Raw genomic sequence first — 24520 nt, 5'->3', positions numbered from 1 at the left:
GCGCGTGTGTGTCCGCACTGAGAGCAGAGGTGGTGCTGTAGTCTAAAATTGCGTCTTCGGTTCAGAGGTACTTGAAACCGTCAAATATGCCATCGTGTATCCCAATACACCATCGCCAAGAAAATCCACTTCTGAAATCGGTGCTCGCTAGTGATTCCTGGTTACAGTTGAACCTTGTTATAACGAACAGTGATATAGCGAATTATCGGCTACAGCGAAATAAATACAAACTTTGGTTGGCCACGCTTTTATTTCAATCACACTTATTCTTTTATAACGAAACTGAAACCATGAGAGCCGAGCGCTATATCGAATATAACGACTATTTGACCAGGAGGCTGAGAAGCTAAGCTATTCGGAAAAACCCCCCGTAGTGCGAAACTGGAGAAGTAGAAAGGCCCTTTTGTTCATGGGCACTGTGGGAAACTTCATCCTGCTCAGTGCTGTGAGTAGCCACCAGACGAAGATCACATTCTTCATCAAATGAATAAGGACTCAGGCTTGTTTTGTGAAGTGAACTTTGCTCTGTTGTAATTTCCCGTATGCATGTTCCGGTTCATTTAGCTACGAGTTCGAATGGGTTCGAATCCTTAAAAAATGCATTTTTGCATCAAGTATTTTTGCGGGAGCCAGACTCACAATTTGCTATAGACAATTTTTACCTCTACTGTTGCAACGCATATAGGTTATAATGAACTAACTTGCTGTCCCCATACTACTTCGTTTTAACCAGGTTCGACTGTACTTAGGTGTACTGCCCACTTTACTGCTGTACTGCCCTGTGTACTGCCCTGTACTGACCAGCAAGGAACAAGACCTAGCTAGTCTTTTCAGACAATAAACGTTTATTTCTCTCTTTCTCTCGTGAGCAGGAAGATCTTGGTAGGGCCTCCACCCCGTGAAAGGCATCCTTAATCCAAGATGCCTTGGAGCTGGCTGGCCTTCTGGTCCCACTCCACCAGTCGTCGCTGGTCCGAGGGCTCGGAGCTGGTCAGCGGCTCCACCCAGCTCCGCTCATTGGTATGGTGGGGATTAAAGGTAATGACACTATTCGCCTCGAGATAGAACAGAGTCGGCCCCTTACGGCGGCGGGACGAACCGCTCCTAGTGTGGGCGCTTGTTTTGCTTTAAGCAGTGGCATAGTTACCTCTGCTTGCCGATTTTGTATAGAAACGCAGTAATCAGCAGCCGATGGGGGATAACGCGGCAATTTAGCTCCACGAAACATCGTCGCCGTTGTCACCGCTTGAGCGTGAAACGTGTTATAAACATTGTTTCGACACATTGCACTTTTCTTATTGATGAGTGGAGTCGTTTGCCGTTTCGGGAACGTCAAGGGGTGGTTTTGGAAGGTGGCTATTTATAGGTTAAACAAGAAACGGACGAGAAGTGACAAGCCCCGTGCATACCCGTACATTTGACACACCCTTGTAAAATGGCGCTGTGTCCTTTCAGGAAGAAGAAACAAACAAAACCAATTATACTGGACACGACCCGTGCGCTATATCGCCCCTACATTACTGGGGACGTATTTTACGCACGCAAGCGCCTGTGTGATCGAATTCTTCCCGTACCCTTTTTTAAAAAATACCATTTTTGACAGTCGTTGCTTATTTGTGAGTTCGTGTCTGTCCTGTAACATTTCGTGTCATTTTTCAATACCCCATTTTTAAATCACATGAATCACCTTGTCCAAAAACGTTCTTCACTCAGCATAACAAAATGCCTATTATGGTCAGGCCTTAACCTCTTAAGGCGGACGTAAGTTTAAAGAAGAAGGAAAAATCGCGTAATATAATCACACGTTGTTGCCCACACGTGTGGAGGGTGTGCGCCACGACTCGCTGGATTTTTTCCCCCGATGCTCGCTTTAAATACCATTTTGGAAAAGGCGAGCCACAATTCCTGGACAATCTCGGGCCAAAAGGTGGGTTAATCAGTTTTCAAAATACTGGCGCCTACTTGTTGAAGTACTGCTTTTTCACCGCTACGGAACACGACGCCTACCGTACTACCGATTGCAAGTAATACTGATCGCCAATGTTTGGTTTTTCCCGTTACTTGGTTTCTCTCTTCGCTGCGTTTGGAATGTTGGCACAACCCCTCCTCCTCCCCCCCCCCTCCCCCCATAAAGGAAAAGCACTCCAAACTTTTATCCGTGCCTTTTTTAACCAATCCTCAAGAATAAAATGCCAAGACAAAAGTGAGGTCCAGTTTACAACAGGAAGCGATTAACGGGAACCCGTTGCGCTATTTCGTGACGCGAAATAAAGAGGGACGTTTTACTACATCTGCAACAGGGCAATTTCATTTGCCATCTTTATGGTTCGTAAGCGACATTACGCAAGAATGCAAACACATCTCGCTGTTCTAGGCACCTGCTAGATTTTAAAAGGAACGCAAATGGTCAACAGTGCAGCCGTAACAGAAAATCTGTGCTCACTGTGAGGTACTATGCAGAAGCTTGGTTTACACACGCATGTAAACGTAAACCTGCTAATCACTTCACAAAAGTCAAGTAAACATGAGATGCTGATTGTACTGCGAGCATTACCAGTTTAATTCGCAAGTTAACTTGCTATGAAAGCCTTAAAAAAGTGACCCGACACCCTTATTCAACAAATCTGCCTTCCGAGTCGCTAAAATTTCATTGAACTACATCTGCGCGCAAAATATCCGTTGAAACGGTAACATTTATATCTCTGCGCTGGTTAAAATTCAGTAATTTTATGTCGCCATTCCAACACACCAAAAACATAGGAAGCTCTTAGAAAAATAGTCGGGACAGTTAAGTGATGTTACCATTTCAGGGCATCCCACAAATGCAAGAATGCGTCATGCTACCAACGAAAGCGATTGAAACTGCCGTTGTAAACTCAATTTCGGAGATCGAGGCTTCCTGATTTGTTTCTTTTATTGGAGGCTCGAAGCCATAGTCGGGAAAGATCGAGCTTGCTACGAGCCATGGCGTACAAGTTCATTGGCGTATTTCAGCCTTTCTGAGATTCCCGGAAGGTCGCCGCTTTTTCGGCGTGGTAATGAAAACTTATTGTCGCTTCCATGCAATACATTGAACGTTGAAGAACACAACTACAGCATACCCCTCTTGTCTGTACCTTTCATGCTCACACACGGCGCAAAAAAAGAACAAAGCGCGCCCACAGTGTGCATTCTCCCGTGCCGCTCAGCGGAGCATCCACACTAGCAGCGCGACGCTGTCGCCACCTGCATGTCGATCTCGCGGCGAATACACTATACACTAGCACTATACCCCCTAGACGCCTCGAGCTTCGCGATCGCTCCGCCGCCTACCGCCTCTTCTTCGCGGCGTTTCCGGGACGGGCGCTGCGTGGCTGATAGGGGCTCATGCAATGTTTTGGTTCTCTTTCGTTTATTTTTGCCTTTCCGCGCCCTAAACAACTTGCTACGGCCACGTCTCTTAGCAAATAGTACGTTTAGAGCACTTCAAAAAACAGCTGCGTCTTGGTAAAGTGCTCCAACGCCAACAAGAAGCCTCCGGGGACGCGGTTCTACGCGATACTTATTGGCCGCCCTTAAGGGCGTTAGCGACGGCAGCAGCATATGACCAGTGTCATCTCCGAATACGTCAGACACAAGTGCAGATACTGGCACAGTGAGAGGTTGATTTTGTTTTGCAGCGCGGACAACAAATGCGGCTTGGTTTCGAATATATACGTCGTATAAAACTATGTTTGGTGGATGTGATTACCGAAAACCTGACAATACCTTGTGCCTTTCATGGGAACATAAGCTACACAAAAAATTTAAGAACAGTGGATCCCCGCTAATCGTCCCCCGGACTTACGACGACCCGCTTCTTACGACAAATAACCGCAGTCCCGGCAAACTCCTCATAGAAACAATGCATTAAAACCACGATGATATGACGCTCGGGTGCACGCGGTCCGCTTTATACGACGGACCCTGGCGCGAGTAAACCGGCGTTTTTCCTACATTTTACACCACTTCGCCGCCTTGTCCCGACCTTCTTTATTCTTAAACCCCGTATGACGCTGCTTGAAGTTCAAAGGTTCGCAGGTGGGCCAGGCCACTTGCTGAACAAACGCAAGCAAGCAGGCCGGTACTCGTGAGCGGGGGAGTTCAATTGCGACGGGCCAACGCGGCAGCAGTACGCCAACGCGCCAATCACGATAAGTCGAAGTTCAGGTGGCAGGCGGACCGTGAATATGAAGTTCTCGTCGAGCCACCGAGCAACGTGAAAACACGTACGACGCAACCCCACGGCGATGACCGAACACCCGCTTTCCCCGCTCGCTTGATGCACGTTTCTTCCTTTCACGACGCTCTCTCCCCCTATATCTGCTTTCTGCTTATCAGTGTAGTTCAAAGCAGCGTCATCACTCCGCTCCTTTCTCAATTCACGCGCGTCCCCAGCAAGGGCGGAGACACGTACCCGTTGGCACCGCCATTTCGGGTCACTCGCTGGGCGCCGCAGCAAGTCACTGTAGCAAGATCGCCCTTAAGTTTCGCCGTAACATGGTTTCCTCGCGAAGTTCGAATCATCTTGTGTATCTCCCGATGCTGGACCTTGTGAGAAACGAAAACAGCTGTGTTGAGTACTTTTACCCCATTGCGACGGCACGCGACTGTTCAAAGGGTGTCTCTACCATGTACGGTAATGCCGTTCTTTTTTTTCATCTCCGCCGTGTACTACCGTTCGTTTCGCTTGGTCTTGTCAGTTTCACGCTCGCCTTTTCCCCTGTGAATTTGCTCGAACACGTCAGCCTTATCTCGCGCGCGCAAGGCGCGGATCTGGCGGGCTATACATAGCGACGGACGGCACGGGTGTCCCGTAGCGCGCGGCGTTTGGCTGGCGGGCTAGCGGACGCCGTGGTGGGGAGGGGGCACAACATAGGCGTTGCTTTTTTTTAACTTGATTTCAGCTAAAGGTACGCAAATCACTCGAGAACGCGCTAAATATAGTAGTTTCAATACGTTCTTAGCCCACTTGTCGCGTCAGACCATCTACTAGGCCGGCATTTACACGCACCGTGGTCGTACGACACCCCGGTCGTACGACACCCCGGTCATACGACGCGTTCTAGCCGTACCTTGAAAGTCGTATTATCGGGGTTCCACTGTATATGCCAAGGCTCTGCTTCATTACGTAAGTGCACACTAACGCCCTATAGCAAGAACCATGTAAAGTTAATGAAACCATGAAAAAATAAATGGTCTGCAAGTCGGGAAGAAACAGAATAGCTCGCACGGGAAAGCAAAAGCCAGTGAAGTCTCAGAAATGCTAAAAAAGTTCTCCTAAACGTATAGCCAGGTGGGAATAACCAGAGCAATTAGAAGCGAAATGCACTGCTATGGAGGAGGGGGAGGGAACGCTGGACTATCGTTGTGTACGAATCCAAGCGAAATAAAGAAATGAGCGTTTTAGCAATCACCTACTTAAACTGCGCGTTCAATTGATTTTTGTTTTAAGTGCGAATGCACTTCGTAAGCGAGGCTGAATCGTCCGCCGCCGTCGTCCGCATAGCAACAGCTGCGGGTGCGCGCGCTCCTCGTCTTCCCTAGCAACGGGGGGAGATGGGCGCGCGCTACTCTCCTCCTCCTCTCTCCGCTCAGTGACTGCGGGTGTTGGGCGCCTCCTCTCCACTTCGGGCGGGAGAGCTCTCGCTCGCGTAGCGGGCGCTCCGCATTCCGACGCGTGAGGGCGCTCGTGTAGCCCTCGCCGTAACGGCGGGCGCTACTCTCCTCCTCATCTCTCCGCTCAGTGACTGCGGGTGTTGGGCGCCTCCTCTCCACTTCGGGCGGGAGAGCTCTCGCTCGCGTAGCGGGCGCTCCGCATTCCTTACGGCAGCGTGGCGCGGGAGGGTATTAGTCGAGCGCGCGCCGTCGTCGAGAGCGGTCGCTGGTCCTGCATCTCGATAACGATGATGGCGGACCGGGCAACGGTACCAGCAATAACGAGTGAAATATCTTTCTTTGTAGTTGTGTGCGTGTGTGAAATCTCTCGACTACTCATTAAGATCACGATATATCCACCGTAATCGCGCAATCAACAACCGTGCATTCGCACTTACACACTCTCCCCCTCGGGGAAGTGCGAGGGAATTTTTTTCGACTTAAATTGCTGATCACTCGGCGGACGCATCTTTTGAAGCATAAGGTAGGCAGTTCAAAGCGATAAAAGGTGTCGTTGGTATGTGTCTGATAAAGCTCTGCGATTTCAGTTTGTGCTTGATTCTGCAGACTACATGTGACATAAGACAATGTTTCGAAGAAGCGTTGAGTCGCGGACGCGGATTACTCGATAAGACCTTCATTGTGGTGCTCGCGGAGGATATATGCAGTAGATAATGGGTGTTTGCCGGCGCTCACCTCACGACAAACGACCCAGCATAAAATGTTTTGTCGTCTGCGGATCCCCGCAAATAATTTTGCATTGCCCATCGTACTTATTTTGTAGAATGTTCGTGAAATTTATGCCACGCTGGCTTGTCAAGGGTAGTGATCATTATCTGAGGTATGACATTGGCAAGCGTAGCTGGCACGCTGTCAGGTATGAGCGCTCCGCTGGGTCATGTAAGCGCACAAAAACGATTTACATAGTAGTGTATAGCCGTAGGCTGACCATCTGAGAAAACGCTGCTTGTGTACACACTGTTAGTAAATTTTAGACAGTGCAATTACAATCAGCTCCATGCTTATGCCGGTTTTGTGACGCCGGCCTGTGACGCACTCCTGGCGCTTGCACAGACCTAATCAACCCCACTAAGATCGCGTCAGATGTATTTACGATATCCTAAATGCTCCACATTTGGGAACAGAGTGACTGCTCCACATGAACATGTATTTCCAACGCATACAAACAGTAAATCTCCCACAGCTGCTTTCGAAACGGGCCGCTAGGGGGATTTCAGTGGCGCCCCTACAGGCAGCGCTCGAGGCGTATACACCAGGGTCTTCTCGAACCGCTCGCCGCCGGCTTCGGATGCACGTAATCGAATGCTAGGAACTTTAGGCTTAACGTCGCGGCAGATATTTCTTCGCCGCTATCGTTACAGTTGCGAATGAGAGTCCCTAATGCAACTTTTCACTTCACTGTCACCCTCTTTCTTCTATGTGTAACTTTGTATCCGCGTTCGTTTAAGCGATCGATTATCAAGAACCTGCCACGGCCTCGACCGCTCGCCGCCCCGCGCGTGAACGGGCCGGCGGTGCCGGCACCGACCTGCGGGGACGGTCGGCGTAGATCGCGGCAGATATTTGAGCATCGCTTTGAAAACCACAGCTGATGACACTACCAAGCACAATTTTTCACCACTCTAACATCCACATTCACCGCTGTCGAATTACGTTTCCACAACTAGCGTGATTTTAAAAAGCGGCGACAAGTTGTTGCTGCCGCGACCTGCGTCGGTTCGAGCTGCTCCGTCGGCCGTGCGGGCAGGCACGGCGGTGTGTGCGCGAAGCGTTTCTGCGAGCAGTAAACGCTTCATGATTTCTTGTTTTACACATTTGTTGCAAACAAGGGAAATCTAGAAACTTAGCTTGGCAATCATCGCAGTCTACATTGTTGATCGGGGAAACGAGCCGCAGCTTACGCTTCGGTCGCACACGTACGCCACCACGCTCAAGTTGTTTGCGGAGAATGTACCACAGTTGATACGGTTATAAAATCCCCATGACGTCAAACTGCGCTTGACGCACTGAGAATTAACTTCAAACGACGGAAATTAACACGAAAATACTTTTAGACCGCGCGTCCTCAGCTGAATGTCACGCGCTGCAAGCCAGCTGTGCAGCAAGCTAGGAACGGTGATCCTACAAGTGACGTCAAAACGATCGCAGCGCCAGCCTCTCCAGTGGTGGGCCTCGCGGCCAATACTGCCGGATATCCCTTCACAAAGCGCAACCTGGGGAAAGCGCTTTTTGGGTGCTCGTCGCGCCCCTTCGACTTCCGAGTCGGTGCTCCACAATAAAGACCACACAATACTCCACAATAAAGACCACAACACTCATGCTCAACAAGGCGCCTGAACTTTTATTTCATGCACAGCATGATGAGTTCAGGTTCTAGTTGCCGCCGTGCGGCTGTCCTCCCCCAAGGCGTGGGTCGTTCGGGCGGTAGAAGAGGTCACTTCCGGCGAACACCAATGAAGTGCCCCCGTATTTGCGCCAGAAATCATGGGTGGCCGAGCTGCAATCCCCGTCTTCACGTCTTTTGTAAGGGTTCCTCCCCTGGAAAACGTTGGAAAGGTTAGTTCATCGTCCTAGTTATAGCTGTCGCTTCACATATCGTCTAATGCTGTGCTGCAAATTAAATTCGATATGACAGCGACAAAATAATGCCAGAACTATCCGTGTTTTTGCGAAAGCGCAAACGTAAACTGGTGTGCTAGGTCTGGTCTCGATGCACAATATTGTATTTTCGAAAAAAAGATACTTGATACCCTCAGAAACACAATGTTGTATACCGATACACGATACCCAAAGAAAATTCACTTTCGATTTTGTGCTCGCTAGTGTTTCCTCGATACTTCGGTACAGTTCCGACTTTAGATACCCCGCCGAGTTTCATATACTCAACTTCAGGTAGCAAGTTTATCCGCGGTTGACTATAAAAATCAGAAATTCATTTCGAAACAGGTTAATTCAATACCCGGTCAGTGAAAGCTCATAGTTGTTGTAAAACAGTGGACAAGAACTTTACACCCGTTTATTAGGGCGCATTTGGGCGAATGAACAGCGCGGAAAGGGAAGAAAAAAGGATATGTTCCTCTTCCGTATTTTTAGCACTGTTAACACACCAAACTACATTGCTTCGTGAAATTCCACCTTTCATAGCAGTCTTGAAGGCGTGTTATCAAAATTTACCTACGGCTTCGCATCATATAGTATCCAAATTCCTTTTAAAAAACTCATCATGCGAAGTCCGGGCAATGTGTAAAAGGGCTATATCAGTGTTTTTATAGTTCCCTTCTTTATTACTTCACTACTAAGTTACTGTTTCGGCACTCGATACTGTGTTTGACACAGGGCCAGTTGTTATAAATTTATTACGATGAAGCAGCGCAAACTTTACGTGTCGAGAGATGAACAGCGCTCGTGATTTGTTTTTCTCTCGTCCGTAAAGTTTGCGCTGTTCCACCACAACGTAGTTATAAATAGGCAACCACGCTAATAGACACCCCAGACGGCCTCATCGACCATATTAGTTGTCTGTGGCCTCTAACTGGTGCGAGATTCGAAATTGGGGTTCTTAATTAGGGTTTTACGCGTCGACACTACAGCTTCGCTTGAGCTGTACAATATCGACGAGAAGGAATTTTGACTGTAGTGGAAATTTGCTTTGGTACAACTACGACACACCCCACGTATACCAGGCGCGTTTTAACATGCGCCAGGATGCCGTATGCAGCCCTTGTTTTTCGTTGCAATAAGAAATTCGACCTCCGCTGCGGGGCGTCGAACCCATGACACGTGGGCATACTAGCCCTCAATTCCCCAGCCCCACGGTGACGGGTAACTTTATTGGCGTGACAGCAGCGAAAGTAGACAGAATCTTCCCCCACTAACTGGGCTCCAGATAAACTGGGGGCCATCTGGCCACATTACAGTAGCTAAAGCACAAAGCGGGGATAAGAGAACTAAGGTACAGCCGTGAGCTGAAGTAAACGGACCACGGGAGCGGTGGCCAAAAGTAATCGCTGCGCCGTTTGGTTGCGCGGAGCCTGCTGTCGAGATCACGCACAGCGCAGGCGGGGCCAACCAGTTTTGCATGCATGCCACTATCATTTGCTCCTTCGCGACTGATTCTTGCTTCGATAAATCAGCGCCAGGGGTATCACGCCGTGCAGTTGCGGCACTGCCGGGTACCACGCTATATTGAAAACGGCGCGAATCACCTGATATGCGGCAATGGTTCTACGCTGTCACACATATCGTGCTGTGGTTGCGTGTACGGCTCGTACCCTTTATGTTATCGGTATCACAAGGTCGCAGCTGGAAAGCATTGGAATTAATACATCCGAAAAAAAGGGCCGAGCAATGTGGGTATTTTCTCTTAGCTCAAGATGTTGTACGGGCTATATTGCCTGTTTTGATTGTTTGTTTATTTGCTTTTATGTCGGCTGGTCTGATGTGCGTTGGCGGTGCGGAGCACACGTGTGGGAACGTTTTTTGCCTTCCGTCGCTTCTAGGAAAGTCTAAATGTCGCGTATTATTCCCGAAACGGGCGGAGGTGAGCTGCCAAAGTGTATAACAATTTTACAAGTGTTTTTGTCACCTGAGCGGCACCATTCTTGTCCCATGTTACGGACGCGACGATATTGTTTTTGAAGGTGTTATAAGGGCCATGGTAGATAGAAGCTCCCAGTAAAGACACGAAAACTGTGAGGTCAGTCGAGGGGTCAGGAGGTTTAAACGGGGTGAACGCGAAAATGTGACCCCGGGGATTATGTTGAAACTACGAAGTCGAGTTTCGATTCCTCGCGGGTCTACGGCTGTAGCCTCTACCGCAGAGATATGTTTACGACGGAGTGAGTCTTCTGCGCGGAGCTTTATTTTAGGCGTGCATTGCATTGCTGGGAATTCATACGGAGCACCTGATGTTTGATTGTTGAGTGATGCAAGTTTCTCAGTTGAGATCTGTTGTCTTGTTGTTTCTTCGGTAACACCTTGGAGTTTCCGCATGAGAGTGCGAGCTGGAGTTGGGTCATATGGCTATCTATATACACAACAGTTGACTGTATTTGTGGCCGATCAGCGGCCTAGTATCGGTTAATTGATAGGTCCTCCTCATTCTCCGTTGCGACGTCTCTTTCGGAGGCGGGACTTTTGTCATTAAACTAAAGTGCATGGCGTTGTAAGGAAATAGGGCTGCCCGCAGGACTTCGGATTTGCCCGACCTCTGATTTTTTATGTCAGTAGTACTCGGCCGGTAGCGTTCCGAGGAATCCTTCTGGGCTTGAAAAAGTGGTGGGGGACCCCACGATGAAATATGGGGATACGTGTCGAATTGTCACACAATTAACAGTTGCAGCCAAAGTCGCTCATATTCCCGCCTTTTGAGTGTGGCTTTTGTGCATAATTGAAACGTTGTGCAAAAAGCCAGCTTTAAAATTTGTGCTGTGCGGAGAAATCATTCTAGCGTATGATGCGGCAAATCCACTTTTTTTAGTTCGTGGCAGGATTTGGAAAAAGGAATTATCGCGGAGGGACCCACGGAGTCCGAAGTGTCCTCACCGACCTTTTTTTCTCTGCGGACCCCCATCTGATAACGACGGCCCTGCGGAATGCTTTGTAAAATAATACGTGTAAATAAACTTGGTGTTTTTTTTTTAATTATACCGTCGTTTGTTCGCCGCAAGCCGTCGACCATATGCTCGTAATATTTTTATCTCAAATCATCGACTGAGCGATCCCTCTTTGGATCAAATCCTTTAATTTCAACTCGTGTCTGCCGGCAGCTATGCAAGGCTAAGTCCGCCTCATTCGGCAATACTTACTACTACTACTACTACTACACAGAACTGCGCAAGAACTGTCAATACTGTTTTCAAGCGCACATAATCTAATTATGTACTCACCTACCGGTACTCACCTACGGGGCAGAAACTTGGAGGCTCACTAAGAGGGTTCAACTTAAATTGAGAACGACTCAGCGGGCAATGGAGCGGAAAATGATAGGTGTAACATTAAGGGACAAGAAGAGAGCGAAGTGGGTCAGGGAGTAAACTGGTGTTAAATACATATTAGTAGAAATTAAGAAGAAGAAATGGACGTGGGCAGGGCATGTAATGCGAAGGCAAGATAACCGCTGGTCATTAAGGGTAACAGAGTGGATCCCTAGAGAAGGCAAGCGTTGCAGGGGGCGGCAGAAAGTTAGATGGGCAGATGAGATCAAGAAGTTTGCGGGGATAAATTGGTCACAGTTGGCACAGGACCGAGGCAATTGGAGAATAATGGGAGAGGCCTTTGCCCTGCAGTGGGCGTAGATAGGCTGGTGGTGATGATGATGATGATGATTAATCTAATTAAAAACTGTAGTTTGTATGCGTTTCGATTGTCGCTGGGCGTTCACAGCGGGGTTAAATGGTACCCCACATCGAAACGGAGTTTTTGAATATTAAATGTATGTGTCGGTGCCTCGAACTTGAAAAAACTGTGAAGCTGGATTTTCCCGAGCACTTGTGAAATGACACATATCCCGCATACGGCAAATGAAGTTTCATAAAGCAATGCAGTACATACCTAAACACAGCAGTATTTGTCAAAACCTCATGTAAGCTTAACATCAAAATCTTTCAATTTCGCTGACATTCCCAGGTATAATTTCGCATCGATCCTAAAAGGCGACAAAGATGGTGTTTTGTCTTATTTTTTTTCGACTGAACAGTGATTTTTTTCGGCTTCATTATCTTCTTCAATATATCAGGCGGGGGGGGGGGGGCAAAAAAAAAGCTACAAGCACGAGATAATCACCAGCGCGCCAACTCTGCCAGCGGGGCCGCGTTGCCGCCGATTTCACCAGCGCGCCGTTTCCACAGCTGACAGCAAAAGGGCCGCGCGGTTACCCTGGCGTAAATGTATCGGAGCGTGAGACAATCGCGAAGAAGCGAGCGATAGCGGCATGTGTGCTGTACTGCTAGGCCGCGCCTGCGCTGTGCGTGGTCTCGACAGCAGGCACCGCGCAACCAGACGGCGTAGCGATTAGTTTTGGCCACCGCTCCCGTGGTCCGTTTACTTCAGCTCACGGCTGTACGTCGTCTGTCCAGGTTGGGCCAGCAAAGAAGGGGGCACAAAAAATACACACAATCGCTGGCGTTGGTCTTGAAGGAAAAGGGAGAGCGAGGGTGGTAGTATCGTGTCGGAACAAGGCAGCATGCTCTAGTCACAAGCCGTGCGGATCAGGGTTTTATATAGGTGGGAGGGGGACGCCTCCTTGTCCCCCACACACATGAAATTATATAGATATATATATATACTCAAGATGAAGACTGGTCCTCCAGTCGAAACGTCAGTAAACCATTGTTTTTGTTTTTAATCGTGCGTCTACCATTTTCGTAACTATTTCTTCTGGCTCCTCGAGAATTCTTTTACTGCTATATATATATATATATATATATATATATATATATATATATATATATATATATATATATATATATATATATAACAAGACAACAGATAACAAGACAACAGGGGGGGGGGGGGAGGATGTAAGGGGCCCCATGGAGTGAAGCATGAAAAATTTTATGAAAGGAGGTGGCGATACCACGGCGAACTGCAGGCCGCCAGCGAAGCTTTCGGGAGAAGAGCAGATGGTAAGGAAAATTCCGCCACCATTCCCACAGCGCGCCTACATACTGCGAGAAAAAAAAATTTAGAGGACGTCCAAAACATCACTTCCATTGTTGGGGAGCGACATGAAAGAATGTGTCATCTCATAGATAAAGAAAACAGAACGTCAGGACCAAATAGCGGACACAGGTGTAAAAAACCATTCTTTGCAACGCTTTTTATTCGGCTCCTCTCCCTGTGGTATTGCTCGCTCCAAGGGCATTGACTTCCCCTCCTTCCTTTTCCCATGCAGGCCACCGTGCCATCTTTGTTTCAATAAAGCTCTTGATTGATTGACTCGTTATACATACCGCTGAAAGTTCTTTGCCCCAGCTGGCCCTGTGCCAAAAAAATCCAACCATCCTCCTCCTCTACCTCCTCCTCCTCCCCCTCCTCCTCCTTATCATCATCATCGTCATCAGCTGCAAGCTCGCAATTTCGGTGAGCTTATACCACGCGTGTCCACGTCATCATCGAGTTTTATCGTCACGTTGCATAGATTTTCACCATTGTACGGCTTTTCGTGCACTTCCTTCTCACCGTCGGCGCCTTCGCTGGACGACGGTAACTACTTAACTATGATTGCATGCAGCATGTTGGCGTAGTCGCCCAGGTTTACCCGCCGTTAAACTGCCTTGTACCACTCCTCGTCGCAACTTGTCAATGTACGTGCTCACCTGCGCGAGTGCGTCGTTCGTTTCCCTAGGCCTTTCCATCGAGGTCTCCCATCGTTGCTGAGAGGACAGGTCGATCATTTCATTCGTGACCATGCAATCTTCCACGCTTTCCATCAGTCGGTTTCGGAGCGTATCCAATCGGCGCTTCGAAGTCTTCGTCTGCAAAGCCAGCAGAGCAAATGTGAAAGTTAACGATTACGCGCAACACCAGACCGCGAGCTACGGCACGCGTGGCTAAAGCGCACCGGACCCCCAGCTTCAGCCAAGTGAAAATGCGTGCCCGCTTCTGGACCACACTTTGCATACAGGAGAAATCCGAGGGCGATACAATGTGTCCGATTTGCCAGCAAAACGCTTTTAAAGCGAATGCGATGCACCCGCCGCCGCAATTACGTACAAGCGCGGAAGAGTCAGTTCAGGCGGCGAGAAGGGTCAGCGGCTATGCGATGCTCCGAAAAAAGTCGGAGCGCTTGCGTATTCGAAGGCACATTTGTAACTTTCTAAAATGTTTGCCATGACTTTGAATGGTCCCATCAAAAGTTATTGAGATGCAACGTATTTGCGATATTTTGCTTAAAAACTTCCTCTGGACAATTAAGTTTGCCTACGTGCTTTGAATGCGAAAGCCAATATCGCCGGAGCAAGCCCTGGTGATACTCCATCCATCCATCCATCCACCCACCCACCCACCCACCCACCCATCCATCCATCCATCCATCCATCCATCCATCCATCCATCCATCCATCCATCCACCCATCCATCCATCCATCCATCCATCCATCCATCCATCCATCCATCCATCCATCCATCCAGACAATAAGGCAACTTAGGTTCAAAAAAGTTTATCTTTCCAAAGCATCCTCAACATAATAACGGTCTCAAGCTAACCAAAGTGGTTGGCTAGCTAGTCCTTCTCATTTTCTTTTTTTTATATATTGAGAGCTAATTTTGAGAAAATAAAAAATTTTAGCAGCTCGTGAAGTCGCAGCTCCATAGAGGAAGAAAAAAGGTAGGAGACGGCGACGCCGGAGAAGCCTAGTTTAAAAAATGGTCGCGTATCTGATCCTTTCGTTGCAAATGCCGACGAAAGACGATAGTCGACTGTCGCCACTGCCATGCAAACGCCTCCCTTCTGTTTCCCACGCACCTCTCATGCCGTTCCTCTCCGGTCTCGTTCCTACCAAGATAACACACTATGAGGTTTGCTCAAGTCAATTTAAATTTACCGCGTTCTACTGCTCCTGGCCGGGTGCCTGTTTCGTTAGGGTTGCCGTTTGATTTCTTAAATTTCCGCCAGAGGCAGTAGTGGCGCGGGAAACAGCAGGCGATGATTTTCTGCAGTTCATGTAGTATTCCATTTGATATCGCAAAAAACAAGCATCCATTATTTTTTTAATAAAGGAACACTGCAAATATCGCTTATAAATTGATTTTCTGCCTCATATTTGCGTAATGTTTTGTTTTTGTTCAACAATGTTGAGAAGTTTCCACCGGACTTGGGCGTTTACACCGAGGTTTGGCTGTGGGTATGTAACACTATTGCGCAGATTCAGTTTTACTTTGGCCGGGTGGCTGAATCGAGTCACGGACAGATATACAGGCAGACCAAAATTTCGGCGTTTAAGTAGCCCAAGAAAGACTCTCGTCTCTAAAAGTAAAATCGAAGTCATTCCCGGGCGTCACTGTACCACGTGACCACGCCGTGAGTGAGCGCGCCCGTTCCAACCGAACAAACGCCGGTATGAACCTAGAAGAAAAAAAAGTACCGTGAGTCACGTGCTTGGGATGACTCCGGCGGCTCGGAAAAGGGAACCAGCGAGGGTGCTGTGTCAGCGTTGGTGGGCTTGCGAAGGGTGGCTGCTTGACGTCATGCTGTCTCCTTTTTTTTCCTCTCCGCGTTACTCCGCGCAAGGTATCATGAGAGGAACGCAGTGAGGTGAACTGCTTTGTGAAATCATGAGCCATTCCTTCCTGTGGATGTAGAGCACAAACGAAGCTGAGGTTTCCACAGAACGGAATTTTGAACAAAGCCCCGAACTCATGACGGAAGCCGTGATGCGACTAGTCGTCCTCCACGTCATTCAGTCTCGGTAGTTGGTGTAGAATCGGGCGGTATACGTATTCGTTCGTGGGGGAGAATCTCGGCACGGTAGGTTCACTCTTCAGATAGTCTTCATGACCCGAACACCATGAGATTATTGACGTCCCGGCGTTCGGGAGTCCAGGATAAATGCGGCATCCGCATTGCAACGGACCAAAATAAGCGACACTCAAAATGGAGAACGGCGCCTTTTTACTTTGTCGCGCGCTCGACCACAGGCGGACGCCTCTTTCGGCATCAGCCGCCTACAAACAGCAAGCACGCATGCAAGAAAGAAACAAACAAGCGCGCACACACCAGCGCCTCGCGCTCTTGAACGCCTCGCGCTCTAAAGACACGTGCATGTCGTTGGCTTAGCCGCAAGACGATTCTCGAACACGCGGCACAAGAGAGCATCGAATGCCTCGGCATAAATAAATCTTGTGAAACTGTTCAGGCAAAACAAACCATTTTTTGCTAGCAACACAGTGTCATAATATTCCTGCGCTAGCACCTAGCCGAACTCTCTGGACTGGACAAAGGTCGTTTAATAGGAACGCAGGGTCTACTTGCCTGTCGGTCAACCACAATCACATGGACAATCTTCTTCGCCCAGTTCTCTGGAGAATGCAACTCCGCTGCGTCTAAGGTCGGCGGCTCATCCTTCTTCGTGTGCAGGTTCCTGCACTCTTCGAGGTGCCTCTGGTACCAACCGATGGGGACAATATGCCCTGGATCGTAGGGGCACGACAGCAGCGTTTCACGCTTGCCCGTCGCCATCTCTTAGAACGCCCGGCCCTGCACGAGGAGGAACCACTGTTCTGGCTTGGCTCGGTTGCTTGGCTTCACTGTGTTGACACGTCTCGTAAACGGGGCATGCACCCAGTCAGTGGAAAATATGTCATAAGCACGGCGGTTTTTTTTTTTTTTTGCATTGGTATTAAAATTCCGCACGTAGTTCTCGGCATTTATTTTTATTAATGAATTCGGCATTCATGGACAACTGTATTTTTTCAGCACTCGCTTGCTGCAGTTTCGGTCAACTTGTTCTGGCTCGGAAAAATGCTCACGCGCAGCCACACGGCACACAATCTAAACGCGAAATACATTGAATGTATAGATATTTATTGGTCATAGTTTCGCCAGTGCCTTGAGAAAGGGGCGATTGTTTGGGAGGTGGAAAAGGACTTCCTTAAACTCTTCGGGACACGCCCGATTTTTCCGCAAACTCCTACAAGGAGAACAATGTCTCCTTTGCATGACTGCCATTCCTGGGCGTCGTCCACATTTCGTATGATGGCCCATGTCGGGCGTGTCGGGCGCGGAGTTGCGGAGGCCCCCACAGTCCCGCAGGGGGTGTCGAATGTCCTGCTTATGTGTGGAGTCCTTACAGTACAAGCGTGAGGACGGTGGGTCGGCGTGAGCCATGAAGACGTCGTGTATTGCTTGGTCATTGCGGGCCGCCAACTTAATGGGCAGCGTCACTTGTCCAGCACGCCCTCGTTCAGGACGGCTCCCACGCCCCTCGCTGTAAGCCTCCTAGAACAGTGTTTTCATTTTGGGGAGTGATGTCTGGTATGTTATCCTTGTTCTTGGTATCTCGTTTTCATCCAGGATGGCCGGGTCGACGTCAATCAATGGGGGAGGCGAGTGGTCGGAAGCGACTGGAGCGTGGCAATTTGCGCGCTCGCCATTACGTGGGGCACCTCGTTTTCCAGGCTGCCCGCGTGTGCCGGCACCTAGTCGGTGTGTGCTGGGACGTTGTGTCTGTTAAGTTGTGTTCCGCACTTCTATATTAGGAGGTGGAACATTTAGCCGTTAAGTTCTCTGTCCTTGGGGCCGTTGGGTGGCTTCTGTGTTGCCGCACAGTGTGGTGATTATTCGATGTCCCGGCGCGTGTTACGCTCCGACGCGCCGCTTTTGTGCGTACCACGAGAATCGCCATTCACAAGGCTTGAGAAGGGGGGGGGGGGTTCGGGAGGTGGAAAAGGACTTCCTCAAACTCCTCGGGCTCCACCCGCAATCCAGATCTGTGCTGGTAGCATTGTAACAGTTGTAGACCTGTGACCCTCTGTATGACCCTAGGGGTGTCACCGCTGAAACAGTGGCTTCCCATGCCTCCTAGTTCCAAGCGGCGTGTGCGTACACTCTTTTTTCCGGTAGCGTGGGGTTGTTTGCGCAACGTGCGCTTGCTTGCTGTGCGTTCGCTTGCCGCTCCTATAAATAGTTTCTTCTCCGTCGTAGTGGTTAAGGTCGAGCTACGAGCCTGTCCTCCCACGGTGGTGTCTTACGCGATACTGGGGGTTATCTCTAGACTGACCCATTCATCAGCAAGGCAATGATGCGACTGCCAGCGCTGGTGATAGTTCGCTTCGAGTATTTGCTATCTCATCTGGCGGAGAGCCTGTCCGCTGAGGAAATTCCGCTAGAGATCCTCAATTTTTGCCTGACATAGGAGACCAGCGACCACCCAAATGGAGTCTGGGTGCAAGATTCAAGCTTGCGGATTTGTGTCTTTATAAGGTCAATGGCAATGCTCCACAGCACGCCTTTGTTTTGAGGACCGTAGTCACTAACGTCCGCGGTACTTCGGTGCCAGCACCACCGAAGCGGTTACTGATCCTCTGTATAATGTGAAGTACTGACTTCCCCGACTTTCGTAGCTGCAATAGCCATTCATTGGGAGTACCATTCTCGCTGGAGGGAATGCCTAGAATCACGTCTAGCCATTTGTCGGCTACAATATGGCGTTACCATTCAAGGTCAGCTGTACTTGGGCCTGCTCCATTTGGGAACCCCAAATGACCAGCTATTGCGTCTTGGTTTAGGCCACTTGCATACCCGTTGGTTTAAGGTGTTCCGAGAGCGTGTCCAGGCCCGCTCGCACAGGAGTCACTGTGCCTTGGTCGTGGTACATTTCTGTGGAATGGCCCTGATTTTTCGCGTCATCCGCGTAGGCAGTCGAGCGAGACATGGTATAATCTTACTCAGTGCACAGGCAGTCTTTGCCATCACGATGTTGAATAGGGTTGTCGATTTAATGACCGCCTGAGCTATTCCCTCTCTCGCATCATGAAATATCTTGGGCGAGGTGACGCCTGTTGAGGCAGCGAACTCAAAGATTCGTCGACGTAAGAACCCTCAAACGAAGTTCCGGATACGGGGGCTTGCATCTGTCTCAGCCAGAGTCTAAAGCAGATTGCCATGTCGGACCGCACCAAAGGACGTCTGTAGTTTGTCAGCCACCAAAAGGCTGGGTGCCTGGTGGAGCCATCTGTGTCTAGGATTAAAAGCCCCCCTAGTCAGGTTCATCCTGTCAATCATCTCACTGGAACCTGTGGAGAGGGGAACCATGCGGAAACCCGCCAGCGGCCGGCGAGGAGGCGCCGTCAACCTCGCTCAGTAGCCAAGTGCGCTTTACGTCACGGGTCACGCGGAAACACGGCCGTCCGATGGGACGGTGGAGCCACTGACATGACGTCATTCGGATAGGTGACAACTTACGCGGGAAGCAGACCCCGCGGGACTGGACGAGGTGACTGTTAGAGGAACATCGTTCACAGGTGGAACACCGGGGAACATCGAGAGGAATATCGTTCACAGGCGGAACACCGGTGGAACATCGAGAGGAATATTGTTCCCCAACATCGTTCACCGGTAGCGCCGGATTCGAGAGAGAGAGAGAGATAGGGAGAGAGAGAGAGAGAGAGAGAGAGAGAGAGAGAGAGAGAGAGAGATAGAGAGAGAGAGAGAGAGAGAGAGAGAGAGAGAGAGAGAGAGAGAGAGAGAGAGAGAGAGAGAGAGAGAAAAAAAAACTTTATTATTATAAACAGATGGGTTAAGGAGCTCGTTCAACCAAGAGCTCTTGGGTGGCCAGGTCGGAGCTGCCCAGCGCCTCCTCCCACTGCTCGCTGCTGGTGATTGGGGGTAAGGGGTCTTGAGGGCATTCCCACATGCAATGGGTGAGTGATGCATACGCACCACAAAGGGCACATTCGGGAGAGGGGAATTCTGACGGGTGAATGTGATGGAGAAGGGATCTCGTTGGGAAGGCTCCCGTTTGAAGGAGTCTCCATGTTCGTACTTTATGTTGTGGAAGAGATGCATGGGCTGGTGGGTAGAGACGACGGGAGAGACGGTAGTGCTCTGTGATATCGTTAAAAGTGATCAGTTTGTCTCTGGTGGACCTGGCGCCGTGGTGGGGAAAGGGGTTCATGCCGGCCCGGTGTGTAAGCTCTCGGGCCGCCATGTGTGCCGCCTCATTCCCCTCTAGCCCTGCATGGGCAGGGGCCCAGGCGAGTTCCACAGAGATAGTGGGTGGATTTTGTTGGAGAATTTGGAGCGCATCCGAGGAGATATTGCCTCGTGCAAAATTTGATTGATTGATTGTGGAGTTTAACGCGCCGACGCAACGCAGGCGATGAGGCGCGCCGTCGTGGAGGGCTCCGGATTAATTTTGACCACCTGGGGATCTTTACCGTGCGCCGAAATCTCGTACACACGGGCGTTTTTGCTTTTCGCCTCCATCAGAAAAGCGGCCGCCGCGGCCGGGAATCGAACCCGCGACCTCGTGCTCAGCAGCGCAACGCCTTAGGCGAGTTCGTGCAAAATTTAGAATGGCCAGTTTCGAATCTGAGATTATGATTCTAGGTTGTGGCCGACAAGTAAGAGCCAGAGCGATTGCCATCTCTTCCGCCTTAGCTGGGGAATCAGTGCGGATGGTGATTGAATTAACTGGGGGGAGTGCGGGTGGTTGATAACTGCAAACGCGTAGGCATTTTGATGTCTGTATTCCGCGCCATCTGCGTAGACGATATCGGGCCGGATGGGTAGCTGTCGGGCGAGGGCTCGAGCCCTTGAGAGTCGTCGTGGTGCGTTGTAAACCGGATGCATATGCCTGGGCAGAGGCCGAACGATAAGATGCTCTCGGACATCTGTCGGGATGGAACATGCCTCCTGCACCAGGTCTGAGACAGGGATATTCTGCGCCTTAAGTATTTCTCGACCTGGTGGTGAGCGCTGTAGGCGTTCCCGCTGTGAGGAGAGGTTCCCCTCGATGAGCTCCTCAGCAGTATTGTAGACCCCATGATTATTAAGCCGGGTAGTGGAAGCATACTGAACGACTCTGGCCGCTCAAGCAACGCGGGACCCGTCGACGACGCAGAAGACGGCAGTGATAGGGTGATTTTGGGAATAAACCAGCTCTGATGATTACCGTCCGTTCTCCTTGCCTGCTTTCCATTCCGGCGCCGTTGCTACGGCTGCCTTGTGTTTAGGATTCGCCGAGTGTTACAAACGCCGCAAACCCTGCCTGGTTAGGGTCAAAAAGGTCTGGCTTCGCGTATACTCCAAATAGTCGTTGAGTCTAGTGAGCGGTACTCTTTCCGGTAGTTTGAACATAATAGACGTGAGCGAAATGGGCTGGGTATTGCCGATTCGATCAGTAGGGTTGGCACGTTTGGAATGCAATATACAGCAGAGTGACGCTATAGTTTTCAGGCATGAGGCAGCTCGTCCAGACCATGTTAAGTACGTCCAGCAATTTTCCTTTTTGTCGTTCGTTCAAGTTGCGGAACGTCGCCTGGGTGTTGCCGCCCTTGCCTACGGAACTTCCTGCATTAACTGACAAGTGCCGTTTCGATGTCTGCAATAGTAAACAACGAGTGTCTGACCCTTCACCAGGACGAACAGGCATCGCGTCATATACGGATTCTTCGCCCTCGTCGCTGCTGGAATTGGCTTCGGGAGGCAAGGTGGTTTCCAGGCCCTTTTTGTACGTCGCCGACCACATGTTGTGTTTCAGGCGAAGGTTATGTCCCGTTGGAATTTGATTTGCCGCTTATGGTACTACACATGAGCCTAAATCCAACTGCGACTGTCTTCTTGCCGAAGGACGGACAGTGGTCTTGCCACCTATGAAGAACCAGGAATGTGGGCTTCCCCAATCTCCCCTCATTCGTACACCCCACCCTTCTGTTCTCATTCCTCCCTCCCTCACTTCCTTTGTTGCCTAGTTCCTCCATCTCTCATATCCGCTTACACATCTTCCTCCTACAGTTTTTTTACGCATCGCCTTGTTTCCACCTTCCACCCCAAATTTTCGAGTTAGCCGCTCTAACGCATCCAGCCCTCACCTCAACAATCCCCTCAACGACGCCACATCCTCCACTGTCACCCGCTTCCTTAAATTAGGGTGCACTGTCAGAAGATATGGGGAGTCGACTCAAGAGAGCCAACAAACCCCACCGAATCCACAGGGCACAGGTGACAAAGGGGGTGGCCGTCTGATGTGCGGCTTTCGCCGACTAGAGCGGCAAGAATGAGCAAGAGCCTTGAACGGAAAACAGCACAAAGACTTATATTTGGACAGGCAAGTTACGAACACAAGCACGAGGTAACGCATCGATAATGACAGACAACTTAGATGAAATTCAAATACAACAAACAGTCCAATTAGACAAAATGATACAAACAGGAGCGTTAACAAATGAATATTACGAATCGGAGCAGTTAACTAAAAGAAACTGAACAGTTCGATGCTTATGAGATACAGAGTCCCAGCATATTCACCGACCGAGCCGGAGTGGCCGGACGATGCACCGCTGTCGGAGGCGATTCGGCTACCTGGGAAGCGTGGCTTCGCTGTAGGCCAGGCCGTCCGAGACGATCACGGTCATTCGAGGCCCGGGAGCACGTTGGAGTCCTCCAGGGCGCGGGTCGCCGATGGTGTGATGTACTAACTGGCAGGTGCAGTTGTCAATCACGACGTCCAAACGTAGCTGGTTTGCTTAGGCGCGGCTCCTCCTTTTATAACCGTGCCGGCGCGGAGAGGGAGAGCACAACACACAACGCGCCCGCCGCCGTCAGCGAATAACTTCACTCTTCTCCCTTCTAGAATCATCGACGCCCTTTAGCACAGCACTGGCAAGGCCACCCGTGCCTCCTCGAGAGTACTGGAAGCTTTGACGAAACCGGAGCGGCTGAGGTATTATTTTTGTTGTTTTCTGGCCGGCGAGCCGGCGAGTGATCGTGTTACCCTCTCTTCGTTCGAGAAAGCTCCATATTGTCTAGGGGCGAATGGAACCGAACTGAATGAATCGAACGACTGCAAGAAGAATTAGGCGCTGTACAAATGAAATGAAAAATTTATAAGGTACTTTTAGACGTCGTACGCTCGAGTTTGTGACATCCACTATACTTCTTTCCAACTCGCTATCCAACTCGCCCTCTTTCCTTTACTCATTCCACTACACTTCTCCTCTCCTGTCCTTCATCAAGAACCATTACACCACCTGTCTGCTCACTTCACTCCAAATGGCGTCGAAAGACGAGTCTTCTGCTGCTCCTGCCACGTAAATCCCTCTCTTCTCTTCCCCGCCCACCTCACACAATCTTCCCCTCCCGTCTCACTCTTCCCACGATAAACACGGTGGAGGTTTGCTCAAGTCGATTCAATTATGCCCTGTTCCACTTCTCGCGCGCCACCTACTAAAACCTTTTCTTACCGTTGCACTTCTCTGAATGCCGGCACAAGGGGTCGTCGAGACCGCTTTTTGTATTTTGGGGTACGCACATTCTTTTCAAGCCGTTTTTGTTTCTATCGTGAAAATGTCGGTGTAGCGAACATCTGGAGCCCAGGAGTAGTTCCGTTGGACGTGTTGCACTGAGTATTCGCGTCTGACGGGGTTGTACATGAGATGAATGTGACGTGGAATTGGTGCCACCTTGACATTGATCGTGATGTGGGGAGGGAGCGGGTGAACCGCGTTAAGGGGGTTGGATGTGAAACGGCCGAATGCCCTGAGGGCGGTTCGGCCCGTAGGGGTTATGACAGACGTGCCAATTGACAAGTGTGTTGGGATTCGATGATCTCGTGAAGGATGTTATGCAGCCCCAGTTAAAGCAATTTCTGTGTGGCGGTGAAAGCTGGAAGGCCCAGTGCGGTCTTGTAAGCCCGAAAAGAAGAGTGCATCTTGTTTGCTCTGTTCTTGAGGCTTGAGTTGGACGTAGGGGGTGCCATATGTGAGGCTTCTAAGGAGTAGAGCGTGGAAGAGGCGGCAGGCATCTTGTTCCCTGACGCCGTGTTTGTGCTTGCAGATTCTCCGGTTGAGATGAACAAGTTGCGCTACTGTTCCCTGCAGTTGTGTGAGAAGGGCTGCTCCAGATCAATCCGTGTGAAAAGGCAAGCCAAGAACTCGGAGTTTTTTTACTTGCGGCACCAGTGTATCCTGGATGGCAACTTGAGGATCTTCTGTGGTGCTCGGGGGTCGACCACGAGTTCTGGCGCGGAGAACCAGGAGAGCGATCTTCTGGGGCACATAAGTTAGGCCGTGAGGTGCGCGATACTGGTCAGTGAGGTCGATAGCTTGTTGCAGGGCATCTTGTTGGTATTCTGACGATGTAGAGTCTTATATCGTCCGCGTA

General features: G+C 50.0%; 2 protein-coding genes across 2 annotated transcripts in view; one reads left to right on the top strand and one right to left on the bottom strand.

The window, feature by feature from the left end:
• The window catches only part of LOC144171173 (uncharacterized), a 166043-nt gene that overhangs the window by 32278 nt on the left and 109245 nt on the right, over positions 1-24520 (top strand). The gene's annotated exons all lie outside the window — the stretch shown is intronic.
• LOC144171140 (uncharacterized) lies at positions 8022-16916 on the bottom strand. Its single transcript, XM_077700966.1, has 3 exons — positions 16670-16916; positions 14016-14174; positions 8022-8235 (listed from the first exon to the last, which is right to left on the bottom strand). The coding sequence occupies exons 1-3, from the start codon at positions 16874-16876 to the stop codon at positions 8071-8073; spliced, it is 531 nt and encodes a 176-aa protein (XP_077557092.1). The 5' UTR covers positions 16877-16916; the 3' UTR covers positions 8022-8070.

This window comes from Haemaphysalis longicornis, unplaced genomic scaffold (genome assembly GCF_048455015.1).
Source record: "Haemaphysalis longicornis isolate Haplotype H1 unplaced genomic scaffold, Haemaphysalis longicornis Haplotype H1 scaffold_1, whole genome shotgun sequence".
In the NCBI taxonomy this organism is placed as follows: domain Eukaryota; kingdom Metazoa; phylum Arthropoda; class Arachnida; order Ixodida; family Ixodidae; genus Haemaphysalis; species Haemaphysalis longicornis.
This window is presented reverse-complemented; position numbering and strand designations above follow the sequence as displayed.

What these genes read in the sequence shown, in the direction of transcription:
- LOC144171140 (XM_077700966.1), bottom strand. Translation starts at nt 16,876, where the DNA reads ATGGCGACGGGCAAGCGTGAAACGCTGCTGTCGTGCCCCTACGATCCA. An exon ending in TGATTGTGGTTGACCGACAG is followed by an intron (nt 14,175 to 16,669) that starts GCAAGTAGACCC and finishes CTGGCTTTGCAG; the next exon opens with ACGAAGACTTCGAAGCGCCG. An exon ending in CGAACGACGCACTCGCGCAG is followed by an intron (nt 8,236 to 14,015) that starts GTGAGCACGTAC and finishes AACGTTTTCCAG; the next exon opens with GGGAGGAACCCTTACAAAAG.